The following is a 21,710-nucleotide window of genomic DNA, read 5'->3' on the forward strand; positions in this document are numbered from 1 at the left end:
AAAAACTAGAGTTAAGGATTGAAATTTTTGAATCCCGAACTAGTCCATCTTTTGTGTTGTGGAGTGACACACTCCAGCTCCAGCACTGCTGCCCAATGAGAAGGACCTGCAGAACACAAACAACAGCCCAAGTTGCTGACTGGGCTCCAAACACCAGAGTTTGTGGTTCAGTAGATCAGAGTTCTGTTGGCAGCTTAAAGGAGCCTGGTTGCTGTATATTTCTGTTGTCACTGTTTTTTTCTTTTGTTGTTGTCTTCTATGCTGTTGTATTAATGAGTGGTGTCATTTTCTTATTACATGAAGAAGATAGAAGTTATTAGAATTAGAATACGATTAGAAGAGCAATCAATCAGTCTATATAGACCTAGCACTTCCTTATGTAACATGCAGTGATGCTCTGGTCTACAGTGAGACTGTGAATTATAAAACCACGCTCTTCTTCTGATCGTATTTTTGGATTTCAGATTATTTTTTGTTACCAAATTGCTATTTAAAGGATTGATTCATTGATTGGAATATAAAAAATGCCTTTAGAAATTTGCAGGGGAAAACCAAGAGGGAGAATTAAAGCGTACTCTATTAAAGTAAATCACATCTGTCATCCCCCCCCCCCCCCCCCCATCTATGCCTAACCTAATTTCATCAACATTCAAATGTGCATAAACTCAGCCTGGAAAGTTGAGAATACGACAAAACATGAGGCAGTCCTCCTAAGTGATTTGGTCCTGCACCAGAGTGTCTGTCTTTTTTTTTTTCTTTTTGCCTGGGGCTATTATTAGATTGCATATGCACCCCGTTATTTATCTCAGGCTTGATCACATGGTAGTGATCACTGAGGGATCATAGAGTTTCAAGTGTTGGTGTTATCCATGTGATGGTGGTAGCCTCAAGGGTAGAAAAGGAGACCGGATAATGGAGGTCACTTTGTTTTACTTAGTCTAAGATGTTATGGCCTTGAGCAAGACATTTCAAAGAAAAAAAAATGTTGCTGTTGAGTTTACGCTATAAGAAATCACCAATCTATGATAAACGTTTGTCTGGAGTTTATTACCATTATTATCAATAATATTATTATTGTATAATTATCACTCAAGCAGCTTGTACTTGATTGATTGTCAGGTTGTTGGGGGCTCCTCAAGTATATTTTACATCAGCTTAGCATCCCCTCTAGGTCATTATGGAAGGTGCCCAATAACAATAGTGTCTATGTTCAAGTTTTTTTTTCTATTTTAATTTTTGGTAAAAACCAGTCTAATAAGGACAAATACTTCTGTACTCTCATTCTTCATGAGCTAGCTCACCATTGAGGATTCTTGGCCCGAATAAGACAATTTGGTGTCCTACACCTGCGAATGTGCTGAATAATCAGTTTTCAAGTTGGAGCTTCAGCTGATGACAACCAACATTTGATTGATATTCAAGGAAAGTGCAATAATTGTACGTTTAAAGCAGATGTCTTGACATTTTTGAAACTATTCTCCTGACTATTGCATCTCACTGCCGCAGTTTTTAACGATATGTGACAGAATAATTGAAAGGAATAAATCTCCATTTAAGTTGCTGTCAGCAGTATGGTTATGGAAACTGACTAAAGTTTAGCTGCTCATAGAGATGACACAGTAACCTGAACCATTGTATCTGGATTATGCTACCCTAATTGAGGAAAATAAACCCCAGAGGTCCATAAGATTTACAACTCAATTAGAGTCATTATATCCTCAGACAGGATTGTGTATCAACCGACCTCTGTTTACTCTAAGCAGACGCTCATGCTTCCCTGAACTTCCCCAAACATAGCCCTAAATAAATAAGCCTATTGAGCTGCAACATGTTTAAACTACTGCTTGAACAATGTCCTGTAATTGCTCCAAAACAGGGCGTAATTGCTATTCTTTATTGGCAGTTGTTTTCTGATTGGGTGCGGTGGTCTTTGTTTTGATAGGTGCATTTCAGCAGGACTGATGAGCTCCCTGTCAGCGAGAGAGCACCCACGGCAATCATGGAGTTGGCCTCAACAGCCAAGCACAGAAATATTCTCATCTATGGCATCCAGCTTAAACAGTCAAAGGTAAGAGTGTTGTCTTTTTTCCATCTTCTCCATTCCTTCCTTTTATTTCTTTTTAAAGTGAACTTAAAAGTTATTGAGAAATGCACAACTAAGAAAGGCCAAATTTAAAGCAGTGGAAAAAATTTTTTTAACTGTGTAGTTCCAATGTCTTGTCAGACTTTTTGACTTTCAGGTAATGTTGCTGTCTTATATCAGCCATCTGTACATTTTAGGATGCACACACATCCTCATTTGCATTGGAATAAATGTGTGCCCAGTAGTGTGACTAAGAGGATGGATATAAACTTTAAATCCTCTGTTATATGAGTTGTGTTTTTTGAACTGAATGACAGGGATGAAAAATATGCAGAAGTGCTTTAGGTCCAAAGCACTGTACAGTTCGAATGAAGTACATGTAGGCCAAGTCACAACAGTTAATCTGATGTGGGGATCCTATGTAAGGCCCTCCAAATGTGTACTGTAGTCATTAGGATGGATGTGGCTGTCAGAGTTGACCTGAAATCCATATCTGACTTCTTACTTATTGCAGGATTATATAAGGAGAAATTATTCTTCCCCCACAGTGAGAAATATCAAGATTCATGCTACTAAAGCCATCAAATCAAATCACTGTTTTGGGCCAGATGTGTAAAGCAAACCTAAGACAATATAAATGAATATTCATGGCGTTATTGGCCTTAAATATGACATTCGTTGTGATTCATGTTCCTGACAAATGAGGTTTCTTGGCAGCTGCATCACTTCACAATTAAATGGTAAAAACCTCTTTGCCTCAGGCAAGAGGATGTTTGAGCAGGTCGGGTTTGTTCACATTTGTGAGAGGAAAAAAAAAAGAAGAAAAATGTGACGGGTGAGCTGGTTTTGTTCGTGGTCAGTGAGATGGTATGTCGCATCAGGTCTTGACACCGCACCGTTGTTTAATTAAAGAGAGATGTTTTGTTTTAGATGTTTTGTTTTCTCGGTAGTGAGGCATGCAAAATGTCGCTGCCCCACATGTGAGATTGATTCCACTATCGGATGTTGGATATCATGGTTTTCCTGAGAATTGCGAAGAGTAAAGCTGTTAATTAGTCATCCTGTTTAACTCCTTAGAGAGAAAAGAGAAAAGGGGAAGGGAGTGACAGAGATAATGCGCGTTTCGCCATGATAAAATTCTTATCGTTATGAGATAGTGGAACAACAGAATACAACCTCCTATAAATCACTGTTAGCTTTTTGTTATAATGAGGATAATTCTTTCCAGATGTCTTTATTCATACTTGCGGCGATGCCTGCCAACACACGCTCCATCAGTCGTGCACAGTATATGAATATTGCTTTTATACCTAAGTTTGCTTCATGTCTTTGACTTGAATAAAAAATATCTGAAAGCAGACACCACTACTAACATTGCTGTTAATTTGATTTTAATATTAGTGAAAGATTCATTAGCTCCACGTGGATGATTAGTCTTTAAATAAACAGAGCCATTAAAAAAGAAGCTGGGGTGGCAAGAATTCACATGAGTGAACATGTAACTATTATTAGTATCTTTGCCATGATTTTCAGAATTTTATCATCCAGAGAATTATGATGTCTACAGTTTGGTCGCATGAAGACGAGCATGTTGTGTTTTCCCCATGACAACATGGTCTGGATTGCATTTTCTGTTCCTTGCAAAGAAAGGTCAAGTTTTCCTGTTTGGATTTCTCAGAATGTCTTTGTAAGGGAAGCCAGTGCAGACTGCAAACATTTAGTTATGCCTCTGTCTACAGCTTTATAGATATATCTTCCCTGTGACACTTGATAGCTTGCTTTCTATTATTAAACATTGTTAGTGTGCATTTTTTGCTTTTTATGACTCTGTGTATGTGTAGAAATTTCACCACTACCATGCAATTTCTAAAGAGTTCCCTCCATTCTGTACAAAACAACTCAGTGGTCTAAATTCTAATATCTCGCTAAGAGAATGCCTGGCTGTCCTGGATTCTAAGATTGGATGGAGGTTGCTTATTTAATTGCTTATTAAACTATTGCCAATAACCAATAATCAGCTTATTGTAAGTAGGACTGATGTGCTGATTAAATGTCCAAAGTAAATCACATACGGACCCAAAAGACTTGTCTCTTCCTTTATTCTCTTAAAGGAGAACAAAATTAGTATTTGCTTCAGCCACTGTCCAAATTGCTATTTTTACACATCCGTATTGATTTCAACCCAAAATTTCACAATTGGTGCTTTCCTGTGCAGTATTATGTAATGGCTGAGGTCATGTTGTATAAATCAGATACACAATCTGCCACAATTTGAACTATGACTACTGTTAATGTGTGTAACAGTAATGATGAAGGATTATCCTCCTGTATTATCAGCACTGAGGTGTTCCTGGAGAAGATGGATAGCTGCTCTAGGGGACAGCAAATCAACCAGAATAAATTATTGTGTAAAAAATCATATATACACGGAGGGAAAAAAACTACAAAACAAGATTCTGCTGATGCTTTTTTGCTTTTTTGGTGTCTAAAAACCATTAATTTACTTCATTTTAATTTTGCCTCCTTGTTGTCTTACTGAAAGAAGATCAGCACAAGGTGTGTGTTCAGTCTAAAACTACAGCCAGGAGTAGGTTAGCTTAGCTTACCTAATAGTAGAAATATGACTAAACCCTACAGCTCAAAGTGCAAAGTCTAAGTTTATAGGTCAACACATTTCTTTATTCTATGCAAAAATTAGAGTTTTACTTACTTGCTACTTAGCCAGGCTAATACTGCAATTAGTATCAAACAATTCCTTTAAAGTAAACAATCTGTAAGGACATAGTGTTAAAACACTAATGCTGGTATTGAAAATTAAAAATAATAATGAAAATATCAAGGATTCATTATAGAAAAGCTGAACAGGTATATTATGAGAATGTGTTTAGTTATAATTTCTCTTCAGTGGAGTTTAACCTTTAGGATGTTACTACAAAGTAACATCTGGTACTGTATACTACTGACCAGAATACCGTTCTATGAGAAATTTGAATATTAGAGTCACATTCCAGTGAAAATATTTATATAAACACTTTACAAAAAATGTAACAACGCTTTATAAATTTAAGATGTTGTAGCTTTATTCTCAATTTGCCATCAATAGTAAAAACATGTGTAGCATCACCACAGTGTCTATTTTCCAATTTTTTACACGCATCATTGTTAATCGTCCATAAATTTTGGGTGCCTTTTGTTCCTCCCTAAATGATTTCATCCTTTACTCTGACATGACTGCTCGTTGTCAACTGCACACAAGTGAAAAGCACAACTGGGGAGTGCATTTAAGTGTCCCTCACTTCTTATTATGCATTGCACTGAGGAATTATTGGACGCACCCACTGCTTTGGAAAAGAAAAGCTGTTTGGCTAATTGAATTTTAACCTTTTGACAGCTAAAATACATGAGCACATGGAATTGTGCTCGTCCCAGTGAGGTTGGAAAAATGATCCACCTCATTGACCTTCGGTGATGTCTTTTGGATAAAAAGTGTGTTTTTCTTAAATGAGGCCTGATTGTGGTTTTACTTTATAACACCCAGCCGCTGAAGCACAATGCATCCAGCAGCATGTTGCCATGCATGGTACTTCGCTTTGTCAACAGGAGAGAGTGAAATGGAGTCTCGGGCAATGAACGGCGCTCTCTCTGAAAGGATCAAAGAGCTTCTCTAGAGTTCTTTTCCGTTTGTGCTGTTGCCTCTTTGAAGATGCCCACAAGCCAAACATCAGGTGCAACAATGTGTGAAAACCTCAAACCGATCTGAAGATGTTGGCTGAGAATGCGCAGACACCGGATCCTCATAAACTAACACGATGTTGTGAAAACGGTGACGGTATATGCTATCGGTGTCTGCTGTGTTGATAGGAAGTGTCATTGGATCCTTTCTCGCACAGGGTCCTGGCGACTTGTCATTTGTTGAAAAGGGAGTTGTCTCAGTGATATATGGGTGTTGTAATCCCTGCAGTGAGAGCCCTGATGTTTACCCAACCCCATATTTCCTCCTCCTCAAAGAGCCCGAACCGGGAACCCTAAACCTGAGAAGAGATTAGCCGGCCAGGAAGAAAAGAGAGGGAGAGAAAGGATAAGAGGGAGGGGAGGGAAGAGGAAAAGAAGAGGACTCTATAGGCCTGTTCTCCTCTACCTGTTCAGATCTAGGTCTGAAAGGCAGACAGGTGAAACCGTACACGACCAAGTGAAAATCTTGCTGTGACGCCTGTGGAGTTGTACTCCCACTGAAGTCGGGGGAGATTAGGGAAGGCGCTGTCTCTGTGTTTTCAGCTCACTCCTGACTATTTCACATCCTAAATCCAATAGTTATTCTGTGCCGAATAAAAGAATGGTTTTTCATGGCGATGCAGAGCATTGGATAAAAAGGAAACAAGTTCAGTGAACTGGATATCTCTACTAACCACATATCACAAAATCTTTGAGTTCTTAAATGATTTTTTAAAGAGCTGCGGTCAGCAGATAAAGCTGAGGGGCGGCAGTGGCTCTGGTATCAAGCCAAAGCATTTAGGAACTATTATGATTGATGATCGATGTAAACAAGGGTATTTATGCTTGTCAAAAAATAAAGTAAATGTAGCCAGGAATGTGCAGGGTTGTTTTACTACACAATTAAAAGTTCCTACCTTCGCCCATTAGTAACAGTGTCTAGGGTTTTTTTTTTCTTTAAGGTTTTAAAGATAAAATTGTTTTCTAAAAATCCTGCTATGCTAGATGCCATAATACTACCCAGGACTAATTGACTTGATGAAAAGTTAAGAGATCAGTAAATCACAATATATACCAAATTTTATTATAACTACTTTGGTTCTTACTGGTACTTTTTAGTACAAATACCAGCCTAATAGTAGTCCTACTGAAATAACTGGATGGCAACTATAGCTGATGTAAAAAAAAAAAAAAAGAAGAAGCCAATGAATCACCAGACGTTAGAAACAAATAAGTGAAGCTCTTTTCGTGACATCTCTGTGTTTGCCTGCTGTTAGGGTCAAGAGAATTCAAGGATGGTTGCTGTCTCCGCTCACTGCTAACCTTTCTCTTAGATGTGACTGAGTGCCTGGTGTTAATTTTTCTGTTGGAACGTTAAATGTATTCAATTATAGCCTACGATTGCATGCAGTAGTCTCCTCTGACAGTTCGGTCCCATTGAAAATGAGAGATAAATTGTGAGTCAGAATGATAAACACTAAATAACATCATATAACTTAATCCAAACAGTGCAGAAAACAACAAAGATAAGAATCGACGTGGCATTACACAAATCTGTTTGTTGTTACCAAAATGTTTCTGAGATAGATTTGGCAGGTCTTTCAGTGGATTCAAAGAGTAAAAGTTCAGTATCCACCCTGCCCCTTCACATAATTTTTCCCCTGTTGTTGTCTAAGTACTTGTCTTTCTTCTGACAATTATGTCGTTTTTACTTTAAGATCCCTCTGGAAAAGTGGATGAGAGCACTTGGCTCCCTCAGTTGAATCCTGACATCTCCATAAAGACAGAAGCCTGGGATCACTTCCCTCTTAGTAATGTATTTGTAGAGTTAGGGTCGAGCCATTCACTGCCTTGACATGTGCAGAATATCAAGCTTGATCTTCCACACTGAGTGCTCCAGATGTGTGTTGGTATGTGTGAAACTTGACCGCTGGAGTTTGGCTCAAGGAATTAGACATACCAAAGCGGTGTTTACTCAGCTTTGATTTCTTAGATTAAAAAGACCAGCAGCGTTGTGTTTGGGTTGATGTGTCTTGAATCAGGGAGAATCTTGCAGACAATTGGAAAATGACATTCCAAGATGGAATATATTTGAAACAGAGAGTTTATTCTTATGGAAGATCGGTTTAAGCCAGTTCTTCACAATGAGTTTGTAAACATTCAGTCACACGGAGAAAGAGCAGAACATACATGTATATTTGTTTTGCCACTTGGTTTTGAGCCCTTTCTGACCACCCACGGTAGTCCTGGTTTCAGTTTACTTCCAGTTATGTGGTGGGGAAGTGCAGCTCTGCTGAAATTATGCTTTCATTTAACAGGCCTCATCAAGGTTTGTTTTTGTGCCACTCACCTTCTTACTCTGCTCGTGCTTTTATTTGCAGGGACCTTGGTACACGTGCTTGTTTATGGTTGAAAATAGCTGTGGAACAGCACGTAACAATATCAGACCAAAAAATTTAGAGCAGAAAGCCCCAAGAGGTTGGTAAAAATGTAGCCGTCCTCATCAGTCCTTTATGGAAAATTAGAAACGAGGATTAAAATCCATATTACTTTCCTCTGAAAAATAAAAAAATAAAGTAAAAATTTCTATTTGCTTTCATCCACATCAACTTCCACGTACACTTGGCTAATAGCCTCAGTCATTAATGGGCATCACGTCTATCAAAACTCAAAATTGTATTCAAACAAATGTTAACTAATGCATGCTAAACTGGCCTCATGTTAGAGCTACTGGATTCAAAGAATAATAATGGAGCCAATGTTTTGAGTCTATATAGCACTTAGAATTAAGCTTCTGATTCCTCCCTTCATAGCTGCCAGAAGCATTAGAACCTTATTGGAGGATGTAAAACCAATAGCCATAGTTCAAGCAGTCCCTGCTATTTCTACAGCTGCTAGAAGGACAACATGTAGTGTTAGAGTCAAAGGTCACATTTTAAAATGTTTTAAACACTGCTAGTATCTGTTTGTGTATTGCAGTAGGACTAGGTGATATGGTGGTGGTGGTGGTGGGGGTGGGGGATACTTTTTCTCATGTAAACTGATATCGATATGTATCACAATATAAATCAAATCACTATTTCTGTTAACCCTAAAGGTTCCCTTTTAAACCTAATTTGATATATAAATATAAGGTAAATTTTTTTCCTGTCAGAAGTTAAATATGATAAATATACTGCAACACTGTACAACTTATGTTTATATTGCTAAGACCTTTGCATGATAATTATGTTATTGTTTTATCGCCTAGCTCTGTGTGCACCCATGAAGTCAATTGATGCAGTTTTCTTGGTACTAGCACTGAACCCACTCACCAAAATATGGCCACTTCTGGCTACAAAGCCTCAAGATGACAGTGGCCATTTGAAGCATCAAAATGGAAATCCACAAACTATGATGTTATGGCTCTGGACCTGCAGCCATCCTCTATATACAGTCTATGTGCCCAACCAAAGATTTTCCACAGCTGACATGTTGAATTTGCCTGGTTAAAACTGCAAAATGAGTTTTTCCAAGAGTTTTCTCATGAAGCCTTGTGTAAAATAATTTTTCTTAACAGTTTCTTGTAGCAATTCTTTTCACTCTTCATCTCTCAAACCACATGGGTAGCATCCCCCTGATGTTTAGTCTGCAGCACACTGGTATTTTGACAGGAGTATAAAAACATTGTGTTACACCTATGTTTGCATGTTTAGCTTACAGTCGACTGCAATTACAATCGCATGCTTGCATTAGCGATGGAAGTGAGGGCACCGAGTCTTGGCCAGGATGCATGCTGCTGAAAACCCAGGTAGTAATAAATGTCTTGTTTTCTAAAATCTGCCTGCACCTGCAGCTGACCTCAGATGACCTTCGATATGGAGTGTATTTAGCCTCCCTGGATTTCTGTAAGTGATACAATGTGATCAGTAAATGAGGCTTCTATGGCGAGTGTGTGCGCGCTTGTTCTTCTCTCTCAGCGCACAGAGGATTTGGTATGTCCCAGTTCATAACTCCCCACCCATGCCTTCATGCTTTCATACCTCCTCAACTAAGGATCCATTGTTCTTGCACACTGTTTTGAGGTCTGTCTTTCGGTGAGTTGAATTCAAACAAAGTCATCTCTCACCAGAGCTTGTTCAAAAAGTTCTCACTGAAGGGCTCCGGTGGAAATACAGACCCCCTCAGTGTCCCATTCTTAGCAGAGTTTGCCTTTTCTCAGGAGGGTACACAGAAGGAGAAGTCACACATGGGACATGACTAACAAACTGCTTTGTTTGCCCGACGGATGCCCCTAGACAGGATATTTTGGAAACCCTTGTTGAAAGAGCTTTTCCAGTGTACCGTGAAAAGGTTGTGTGGCAGCAGTTGTTCTCTCAATGTGATCTCAAAAGGCAGTTATCAGGACAAAAGTTCTTTTTTTTAACCTGTCAGCTCTTTTGGACTTTTGGAAAGTCTGAGGAAGCCTCACAAAAGTAGGGCGGGATACAGACTTATTCATTTTCCTACATTATAGTCCCTTTCAGATGAAGTGAGGCAGAATGGGAATGATGGGAATATCTAAAATACAGACATTCAGGCAGCAACACTAAATACCTCAGCAAAATTCAATAAAAACACACTCCCTAGAGACGCTTCATCTCTGAGAAGTACGAAATAATACTTATGTCACTGTCATCTCTGTCAGCTTTAGGTCCCAGTCTCTTAGCTTGGATACAGACAGCTTTTAAATTTATGGCTGAACTTTCGGTGTAAGCCTGATATGTACTCTGAAAGTTGTTTAGACCTGAAGCTCAGCAGTAAATATTAGCACTGTTTGGATCTAAATATTTGGATGTATGTGTGTGAACGTTTTCTTTCTTCTCTGTCTCCTGTCACTTTAATCCAAGTGCCTGACTGAAGTTTGGCAGTTATTGGTCATCTTTTATTCATTCCATCTCAGTAGATTGAAGATAGAGCCTCTGTTCGTTTGTCCCATAATGTGCTGCGGTCAGTATCCCCGTCATCATCATATCTGGAAACTATGTTTACTAATGTGAAGTACTTTTATTTTTAGTTTTATTGCCTTTCTTCTTATCTCCTGTCATTGCATATTTTGTTTTTGTCTTTCAGCTAGATTTACTATCTTTTCTCCAAGCAGCAAAACTGAACATTAGCTTTCACATAAAACTGCACATCTTGGTAAAGATCACAATTATATACATTTCCTTTCCTTGCTCTTTCCTCTATCACTTCCATGTATTATTTCTACCTTCCTGTAGAGCACAAATTTACCATGGATCTGAAATTTTATGTGCAAGAAAATAAATTAATCTTCATAATTGATTTATGTTGTTTTTTTAAGCACAGAATGCAGGACTTTTCTTAATACTCTCTGTTGTGGGTTATGTTGATATAACAAAGGGAGTATTTTAAATGGAAGAAAAAAGTATAAAGTGTAATGGTCTCTAACAGTAGAAATACACTAAAACTACATTTTAATACTAATGCCTGGACTAAAAGTAATAATGCTCCTGCTAGAACTGGAGTAATATAAAAGTAATATAAGTTGAACATTTGGCAAAACGTTTCAGTTTTCTTCCCCCTTTGTGCATATTCTTATTACATTTCTTTTCTTGAACTGCTCTGTAATCTTCATGCAAATTCTATAACACAGGTCTTCACTGTTACTGTTTTAACTGTTTTAATATTCTCATCTACCTCTACTTTTTTTAATCAGTCTAATGGCTCAATGTGCCGCTAATTATATGCTGCTAAACAAATCCACTAAACCAATCCACAGAAACTTTTGTCAAATTATATCTTAAAAGAGATCCCAAAGTTTCCAAAATTTACTTGACACCAAGGAATAAAAAATAAGATAAAATGTATTGTATTGGTGTATTGTTCCTTGGTGCTACTCTCAGTAGAGGGAGTTAGTCATTCTGCCACAGCTCCTGATTACATCAATGAATCTCTACAGGACATTAGCGGTGTAAGATTCGGGGCTCTAATCAGACTGACCAGTAATTGAACCTGTTATCCCCCTCTCCTTTCTCAGTTTAGCCCCTAGCTACTGCCTGTCTTCAATGATACACGGAGAGGAGGGAGAGCAAGAGGACCACAATACCCACTCAGGGACGAGCTGTCAGAAGCCCTGAAACACTATCCTCTCTGTGTTAAAAGCACTGGGTGTTTTTAGCAGTATTATATCACTGGGATTCAGTAAGGCAGGTCGTTTGGGGAGAGTTTTCCTGAGAAATGACTTCTATTAAAGAGCATTGCTCACCGAGGCTCACATTAGGTGATGGTTTTAACTTTTAAGACTCCCAGAGTGGAGAACGCTGTCTGGCCACAATGCCAGTAATGATACTGCCCTCAAGTGGATCCTACAGCCATTTGTACTACAGCACCTTTATGTCACAGAGAAAAATGCAGAGACAGTAAAATGTTAGGATGATGAAAAGAGGTGATAAAAAATCTCCTGATGTTCTTGGCCACTTTAGTTATGGTAGCTAGTGTGACTCTAACAACTCTTTCCAGTTCTCTTAGCTTGGGGTCAGTGCCAAGCTTTTCCATAAGCTGTTTTTATATTAGGATCTGGTTCTTGGCATTTTATAAAAGGAATATGAGTGGACCAGAGGGCTGGGGTTCTCAGGAGAATGACAGAGATGTGCAAATTATCACAGCTAAAAGCCCTAATTGCCTGAAACCTTTCTGCATCAAAGCTGGCCCTTCTTGTGTGGCAGAAGTGCCGCTGCGTGCTCTTTAAGATGGAAAGGTTGATTGCATCAGTGGCATTTAGAAGTAGAGAGTTTGAGGATCGCTTATTGTGTGGTCCACTGATGCTCTCCTCCCCCATTCTTCCCCGTGTATTTCAAAGACCTGTCACCTCACGACTTGTCAAAATCCTTCCTTTAAACAGTAAGCAAAAATAGAAGCTAATGATTGAAGTTCCATTCTGTAAACTTGTGGTTGCCGTGTGGAATAACAGGCCTGTTGCATGTGTTGCATTTGTACACATGGGAATGATTGGGAACATTTTCCCTTTAGTTACTGCCCTGTCATAGGATTATACAGTAGATCGCATTGTTTATGTGTCAAAACAAAGCTGTAACTTAATTTTCTAATGGGCCTGCTCGCCGCAGCTGAAATCCGCATTTTTGTTGCACAAGCCTAAAAATTAAAAGAAAACCCTTAAGCTCGCCACAACTCTCTCCAGCTGTGGTTTGTATCCAGTGGTATTTTCCCCTTGATACCAATTCATATATTGTTTGCTCTCTGTTCTAAAATATAAAATCTGTGAAGAGAAACTACATAAATGCCATCTTGGCCACTGAGAGATTGGACGCGTCACTAATGGATGTAGCAGACAGTGTTGGGGGGAAAAGTGTTTCAAAATGTAAATGTGTCGCTTTCCTATTTAATATGACATACACTAGCGATCGTCCTTCCACTAATGTGAATAAATGATGATACTTTTGGCTTTAAGTGAGGATTTGTGGCAGTTAATCATTATGAAGTGGAAAGTGAGGTTCCCTCACGACTAATAATAATAAAGTGAATCTCGTAAAATCCAGCCCTTTTAAAATAAAATAAAATACCCTCCTGCTGTCTGCACTTAGACTTTGGCACACGTGGATTTTCTGCCTTTGGAACATCTGAAGATTAATTCCACATTGTAAACAGGTGAGTAGTGCCTATTAGCTCAAAAAGGACCATCAATCAAACTAATTTGCTTGTGGTCTCACAGGGGCTCAGTTATGCTTTGGCTTGAGGTTTCATCTCATGTCAGTCCAAATGCCCACTCCCAGTCTGTTTGTCTCAGCTCTGCCACAGTGAGAAAAATTCAGCTTCGAGTTAACTGGTTTATTCATCTACATACGGCTGGAAGAGAGGCCGGGCCCGAAACAGTGGAAAACCATCTCAGTCAACGCTGGAGGACATGGGTTCTGATGATGATGAAGATCTGGAGACATGCAAATCCTCCAGGATCACATTCCACCTCCTAGTGTGTGTTTATGTGGGTGCATGCATAGGCTCATGCACACTAAAGTGTCTATGCGGTCTGTGCATGTGTTCACTCTTCTGTAGGCATCTGTCCCAACACATGTAATCCCTCTCATGGATGTTTGCGTGCCCATAACAATGAGCCAGTGAGCTGCTTTATTCATCCTGTATGGTCCACAGTGGAAAGAGGAGACACGAGCTGTGGCACCCCCGCCAGCGGCAGCTAAACAGACATACCAGCTCTTGTCTGTCAAGAAAATCTACTTGCTGGAGTAAACTGCGGCTCTTCCATCAGTTTGCAAGTTCCTCACACTTAAGTCATATAGATTTCAGCCTGAAAGCAGTTTAATATGCAAATGTCTCTGAGGGCTTGGAGTTTGTTGTTGTTAAGTAATTCTACCTCTTTCTTGTGCCTTTTCCTCAACCGCATTTGAAGCCTGAGTGGCAGTTGTGACTACTTAAAGCTGTGCCACGAGTCAATGAAGAGCTAAAGTCGTATTTGTGTTCCACTGTGCAAGCAAACTACTGGATTTAATAATGATGTTTTATGAAGCGTGATTCATATTTCAAAGGCTGCATATCTGGAGTAGAAATAATTCAGCACTGGGTCTTAGGCAGGCTTAAAACTTTGATCCTCCTTGGTGATCTTGACTTGATTTTTTTCTGTGTGTTTTTGTGTTCAAATTAAAATGTTTGGGGGATTTTTTGCTTGTCTATTAGAAGACAGACTTCTATAATTGAGCGATTAGTTGTGGTTTAATAGCCGTAGCTGTCTTCCATTTGCAAAGAGACACCCGGCATTCTTGCTACTTTCCCAGGGTCCTCGTCCCGTACACTTGGGTGGTAATCAGCTGATAATCGTGCTCATCACATTTATCATCCCCACAGTATTTCAGATCATCCAAACACATGTAGCATTTCAAAAACCTTCCGTGTGAACATGTAATTGGTTTTCGATAACAACTGAAGGAATGCTTTCATCTAATAAACAATGAAAAGACGCAATCACATTTACCAAAACTTTCGGTTTCTCACACTGATGAACCAGTGCATATTCCTTAGTCTATATAAGTAACTTTGTGCTATCAGCCACATTCTGTTGACTGCTTACAGATGTACTGCCCAATCTCCTCGTCTCATTGTGCCATTGATTAAACCACAGAAGAATGGCTTGGGTACATGATAAAGAAAAATGGCACCCTTGATCTTATTCCTCAGAAAAATCAAAAGGCATACTAAGAAGGGGTGGTATATGACAGAATGGCTCTGGAGCCCATTCATCATATTTTAATTCCATATATTATTTATTTATTTTCTTCCATTTCCCTGTGTTACTTTAACCTCCTAGGACCTGGCGTCCACATATGTGGACATCACATTTTGGGTTATTTAGACCAAAATACTCAATTTTGCTCTACAAGGGCCTGATATCCACTTACGAGGACATCATACTGCTACTGTTCTATCGAAATTTTAAACAAATATCCTCATATGTGCATCTCATTTTTCTTAGAAACAATAATTAGGTTAAAATAAAAATCTGGTAATTCTTTGTTTTTATATTCATCAGGACCCAATCAGCCCAAATATCAAAGAGAAATTAAAAATGCATGCCGTGGAAGAGTTCGGGTCTTAGGAGGTTAATCAATGAAGCTACAATTGGTGATCTGTACTCCAATACCTCAGTTCCCCCTTCGGTTTCTTAGTGTGGAAAATCAATGTCATCTGATTCCTCTTCCTGCTGGTTCTGATTATTGAGGAGTGCTCTAGGAGCTCTGGATCCCGGGTTTTCTTGCTCCCTTTAACCACGGTCAGGCCCGATTCCACGCTCATCGCTCTCACACCTCGTTGCACTCCCATCCAGGCCCTGCACAAGCTGGCTAGTGGAGCTAGGCTGTAAGGTCAAGAAAGGACAGAGTGACAGAAAGCTTGTTTTCTGCTCCAGATGCGTTAAACTGCCGACACCAATCTGTAATACTAAATGTATTTAGAAGCCAGGTCCAAATATGTGCTAAACAGGATGTTCCAGATCACAAATCACAGATGATTTGTCATTTTAGCAGGATATATTTTTAATATATTTTTATTTTCCTCTATGTGGGTGTTAGAAAATTAAAAGCTTTGTGAAAAGCCCTCCTAAATGTTTTTATTCCTTTCTAAGAAACCCTTCCTTTTGAGAGTTGGCTGATGAAAGCGGCTGCAGACCCAGGAGAATAGCCGTCAGCCTGGTTGGTGTTATTTTGCTGAAATACTGCAAGTCTGATTCAAATCTGTTGTAAGGGATAATTTGGCATTACTAAAACCTGGATTCTGCATTGTAGGTTTGATCATTATTTTTATCTGACAGTATTGCACTTTGATAGGTTTGTTTTTGGATCTTAAACAAGACAAGCGAAAGTGGGAGTAATGATAAAGACTTCCTGAGCAAAGCATGGTGGGTTTCTAAGTGACAATATGTTGAGTGGATTATATAGCTTTGGGTGGTATGTCTTCCACCGCAAACATTGCAAATATGTGCTGTGGAAAAATGGAAAGCTTTACAGACAGTAACTAAAGGTTGAAGGGCTGAGCTAGTGATTACTTATTATAACAAGGGTTGCATACCTCTGCCAAGGCAGAAAATTCCCTCCACACTATGCATGAGTTGAGTACCAGGATTAAGAAGAACATCTGGACCCAGTATAGTCTCTGATATTTTCTTGGGAACATCCAGGCGATATCTCACAATTTCTTCTTATTGCAATCTCAGTGAGTTCGATGTGCCCACTTCAGGCCAAAAACAAATTTACTGCCACAGCTGGAGGAGTTTAAGTATCACGGGGTCTTGTTCATGAGTGAGAGGAAAGTGAAGCAGGAGATTGACTGATGGATTGGTGCAGTGTCAGCAATGATGTGGACTCTGTAGCGGTGAAGAAAGAGCTGAGCACAAACGCAAAACAGTCGATTCATTGGTTGAGCTCTGCTCCTACACTCACCTCACGGTGGTGTCCGAAAGAATAAGATTGTGGATACAAGCATTGGAAATTAGCCTCCTCCTGTGGGTGTCTGGGCTCAGAGATGGGATGAGGAGCTGGCCATTTGGGACTCAGAGAAGAGCAAATACACCTGCACATCAAAAGGAGTTAAGGTGCTCAAGCATCTGACCAGGATGCTTCCTGGGCACCTCCTAGTATGTGAGATGTTCCAGTCGTGTCCTTTCCAGGAAGAGGACCTGAGACATCCCCAGGATATGCTTTCAGCTGGCTCAGAAGTGCCTTTGTGTCCCCCTAAATGGGCTGGAGGAGGTGGCCGGAAAGCGGAAGGTCTGGATGTCTCTGCTTAGACTGCTGCCCCTAAACCCAGATAAGCAGCGATAGATGGATCTGATATGTATTTATGAAGAAATGATACAAAAATACTTAACCTCTTACAAGAATAAAGAATCCTTTCAAAAATTCCTATGGAAAAACTTTTCATGTAAATTTACCAATAATGTTTTAAATACCCTGCTAATAAAAAACAAAACAGACCTTTGCTTTAAACAGGTAATGCACATAATGAGTATGTTATTAGAAATGAAAGTTAATGTGAAAATAACATCCAAGCCTTTTATAAATCTGGTAACAAAAGAAGAACATAAGCAGATATACCATAAACAGCCATAACATTAAAATCTGAAAAGCAAAAAATAACATAGTGCAGGTGACATACCTGTGGACATACAGAGCCATACCACTGAAGATACAGTATGGGAAAGAGTAGCTGAAGCTAGGCTTGATGTTTGCTTGGAGAGTGTTGATGGAGAGGTATAGAGATGGTCAGAATGAGTTGCACAGATAATAGGGTGCCAAGTAAGGAACCCTGGTACTGCACGAGGAAGTCACAGTAAGACAGTGGTGAAGTGTGCAGTAGGAGTGACAGATGGGTTTAAAGTGGGAGTAGGATTAGATCAGGGATCTGCTCTGAGCTCCTTTGCGATGGTGATGGACAGGTGAACAGTTGAGGACAGGTAGGAGTTTCTGTGGACTATGATGTTCATAGACAACATTGTGATCTGAGCAGGTGGAAGAGAGCCTGGAGGGGTTGAAGGTATGCAATGGAGAGAAGAGGAACAAAAGTAGAACCAAGACAAAGTACAGTTGGAAAGGTGAAGATGCAAGGAGAAGAGGTAGTCAAGGTAGAGGATGATGCATGGTTTATAGATGGTGGCAATAGTTAAAAAATTAAAAAAATATTCATGCAAAGAAAAGAGGAAGACAACAGAGAAGATTAATGCAAAGCATTAGTGTGACAGGAGGTGACGCTCGAGATAATGTTGGTGAAACTAAGGCAGTGGCAGTCCCTAAAGTGAGGAGCTGAAAGATCTCATTACAGTCTAATTATCTGCTGGGAAACACTGGATCCTTTGGGGTCTTGACGTGTGCCACCTATCTAAACATTGTTTCTGACCAAGCAAACCCCCTCAGCCTCAACAGTTCAGTGCTGATTTGTCAGCACGAGGGCGAGCTGCGCAATATGAAGGAGGTGGTTTTTAATATGCCATAAGATGCAGGTGCTGTAGCAAACAAAAAACATGAATGTTTTTGGTATTTGAGTAGAAAACATTTTACTCCATTACAAAAACTTAATCTTTCCCAGACCTTTGCTTTTCTTTTTCTCTCTCTCTGTGCTGTTTTATGTTCTGAGCATACTCTTTGCTGCGTGTTATTGCACATTTGTCTTTAATGCTTAATGCTACATCAGCTACATCAAAAGCCATAATAAAGTCCACAGTTTCTATATGAAAAAGGGCAGGTTGAGCATGAAGCATAAATCTGTGTAAGGAAACAAGCCATGGTTTTAAAAAAGCGAAGCTCCTTGAACTCCATTCCCTTAAAAAAATGGAAAACAGGTCACTCACTGATGTCATCAAGAAACTAAATCAAAGTAGGGAGTCAATGCAGCCTATAAGGAATGAAGTCAGGGGAGTGAGAACCATTTAAAGTGCATTGCACAGGCGGTCTGCATAGAAAAAAGAAACAGATACAGACGAGAGGAATCACGAAAGCAAAACAACCACAACAGTGGAGCCCGCCTTAAAGGGCCAAACTGGTCTCCTTTTGTCTGAACATGTGGTTTACTGCAGATCTGTCCAATATCATGCACCATAAATATCAAAGGAGATCTTATCGGTTCACAAGCTTAAGAGAGCTTGAATTTTAACCACATTTCTGAAAAAAGAAACTGGTTTACTTCTGTTCCGTTCTGATCTTTTTGCCCTTTTTTGAAAATTGCTTTCGGCTGTTGATTGAACAAGCTGTGAAACTGACACGCTAGTCGAGAAAATCCACCACCAGAATTTGCGATTGTTAATATCAAATTAAAGTGGTAAATTCAGAATACCATTCGGTTCATGCCGTGTTTAGATTTTTCTCTCGTTAGGGGAATTCCTGTGGAAAGCGTGCGTGTAAATTTTAAACATCGAATTTGTCACTCGTGTCTTTGTAGAGCAGAGCACAGCCAAGCTATTGATGTTACAAATCCAACTAACAGATCTGTTTCTTTCTTTTGTCATTACTGCAAGTGGAACAACATGGGTGTGCTTGAACATTGTTTCCAACTGTTTTGAATGGGCTGCTAATGCTCACTGGATGCTTCTGGCTGAATTTTTGAGGTTACAAACCCTGTGATGACTTAAACACACTCATGTCTCCTGAGAAGAGACATAAAAGTGAACAAATGGTTATTTGAACTGTTATGTTGGGACTTTATTCACACTAGCAGCGTGTTGTTGTCTTATTTTAATTGTATGTTCTTTAAAAAATGACCTCACTCTCTTTTGTTTTTCTCCTCCTGTTGTCTCTCTGGCACCAAGCACTGGGAGAGGTCAGCGTCGCGGGTCGCCGAGATCGCGTCAGCCTTAATTCGGGAGAGGAGCCCTGCCCTGGTGGGACAGCTTCTGCAGGCATGAAGGAATCAGCACAACCGGAAAATCCCCACGCTGTGACTCATGAACACTCCTGGGATGAGATCGTCTGAGACTTTTCTTTTCTTTTTAACCTTGAATCAATTACTGTAAGGTTAAATGTGTAAGTGTATAGACCATCAAGAAGCAGACTGAAAAAGAGACTTTTTTCTCTGTTGTTGGCCTGTTTATGTGTGTGTGTGCATGTGTATATCAAAAAAATATATATTGTGGTTCATCATAGTAAAAAAGAACCATGTCATCAGTTGGCTTATTTTTTATTTTCCAGAGTTTGTGTCCCCCAGACAAACAGTGTCGCTCTGTCGCACTGACGATGAAGATATGTGGCGCTTTGGCTGCAGATGATTCTTGTTGTCGGATCAGTTCAGTTCTGGTTTTTAATCGCTTTAAGAGTTATTTTGCTGCGGTTGTCACAGATGTGCAATAACAGGCCACATCACTTTGAATTATTACTGTGGAAATGTGAACTGCAGCGCGTATGCCAAAAAAACTGGGTGTCAAATTCGCTGCTTTTACCACTGGATGAAGCTTTTTATGACTGAAACATGAACACGGAGCTGCTAATATTTTTGTACTTGAATAAAACAATGAATATGGCAAATGTTGTTCTGTGAGTCTTTCTTGAACATAAGTCATTCAAAGATGTCAGGAAAAAAAATAATATTTGAGAGTAGGTATTACTAATACTGTTTTCAGAGAAACTTGATTGGTAATTGAAGTCCGTGAAGTCTGCCTGCGACCACATGCATCAGTGACGCCCTCCGGTGAAGCCGCTTAGTGCAGAAGAAGCTCGTGTTTCCTTCAGTGAGCCAACTCTGGTGAGCTGGTGGAATCCCATGTTCTTCTTGGAGAGACTTTGGAATAATTAGCATTCATTAAAAGTATGTTATTATTATGCAGTGTGGCTCTGTTCTGGAACTTCCCAGCTCTTCCATGGATATATACAGAAAACTGACAGCAGGGAATAAAGAACGGAGTAGATGTCAATGACAGCAGATTGGTATTTCTTTATATTTAACCTTTCATCATCCAAGTATCATACAGGCTGCCTGGATGTATTTTAATGGCTGTAAAATTAAAAAAAAAATGTATCTTTCAGGAACCTTTGGATTTTCTCTCTAGCTCAAAATGGTTGAAAAGTTACAGTAATGTGAATACTGTAGATGGTAAAATCTTTATGTCTTGATTTCTGTGTTCAGACGGATTGTTTTATGCACCTGTGAAGGTCCTCTTCTCTCCAAAGCCATTCAATTTGAATTTTGTCTCTAGGACAGAACAGTAATAGAGTTACAGCCATTTAAGATGTACTGGGATCCCTATCTTGGGGGTTGCCTGACCACCTGTCTCCACAGCTCCAGCTGATTTCTCCAGTCAGCCTCACTGCAAATAGAGAGGACAGCTTTGATAAGTCTTGGCCAGATTTGTTTGTGCTGCAGTGTTCATGCTGGGCTTCTGTCCTGAAACACCATAAAAATGTTCCCTGACTTTGCTCCATTTTCATTCCATCTTTGCTTTGTTCTTAAATCCATTTAAAATCATACCTTAACAAGATTAACCAGAAACACCGGTCTTTATAGTGAACAGCTACAGCATTAAAACCACCTGTGGCCCCACCTCACAGCCCCTGTAATAGGTCAGATTTGTTAGGCCATGGACTCCAAATCCTCAGAAGATGACTTTTGATATGAAGCAACAAAAAGTAAGCACCAGATCCTTTAAATCCTCTGAGATGCTAGGTATGACTTCCATGGATCAGACATGTTTTTCCAGCATGTTTTCCAAGATGCTTCATCAGATTGATATCAGGGAAATTTGGAGGTTAAGTCGTCACCTTCATTTTTTTGTGTAATGTTTCTCAAACCATTCAAAAGACCAATATTTATAGTGGATCAGAGTGTGTTAGTATTCTGAAGGAGGCTAATTTCACATCAGGATGGTGCACAATCAAAAAAAAAATTCAAGTAGTTGGTATGTGAAGTCATAGCCACATGAAAGCCAGAACCC

The 21,710-nt window shown here is 39.5% G+C and overlaps 1 protein-coding gene across 2 annotated transcripts in view; it reads left to right on the forward strand.

The window, feature by feature from the left end:
• crppa (CDP-L-ribitol pyrophosphorylase A) overlaps positions 1-20,288 on the forward strand; it is a 52,710-nt gene extending 32,422 nt beyond the window's left edge. For both annotated transcript variants that reach the window (XM_063486522.1, XM_063486523.1), the window contains exons 9-10: positions 1,943-2,068; positions 19,596-20,288. In XM_063486522.1, coding sequence (XP_063342592.1) covers positions 1,943-2,068; positions 19,596-19,691 — 222 coding nt within the window. In that variant the 3' untranslated portion in view covers positions 19,692-20,288. The remainder of the gene's footprint in view (positions 1-1,942; positions 2,069-19,595) is intronic.
• Positions 20,289-21,710: the final 1,422 nt, after the last annotated feature.

Source organism: Pelmatolapia mariae, linkage group LG10_11 (genome assembly GCF_036321145.2).
Source record: "Pelmatolapia mariae isolate MD_Pm_ZW linkage group LG10_11, Pm_UMD_F_2, whole genome shotgun sequence".
Taxonomy (NCBI): Eukaryota; Metazoa; Chordata; class Actinopteri; order Cichliformes; family Cichlidae; genus Pelmatolapia; species Pelmatolapia mariae.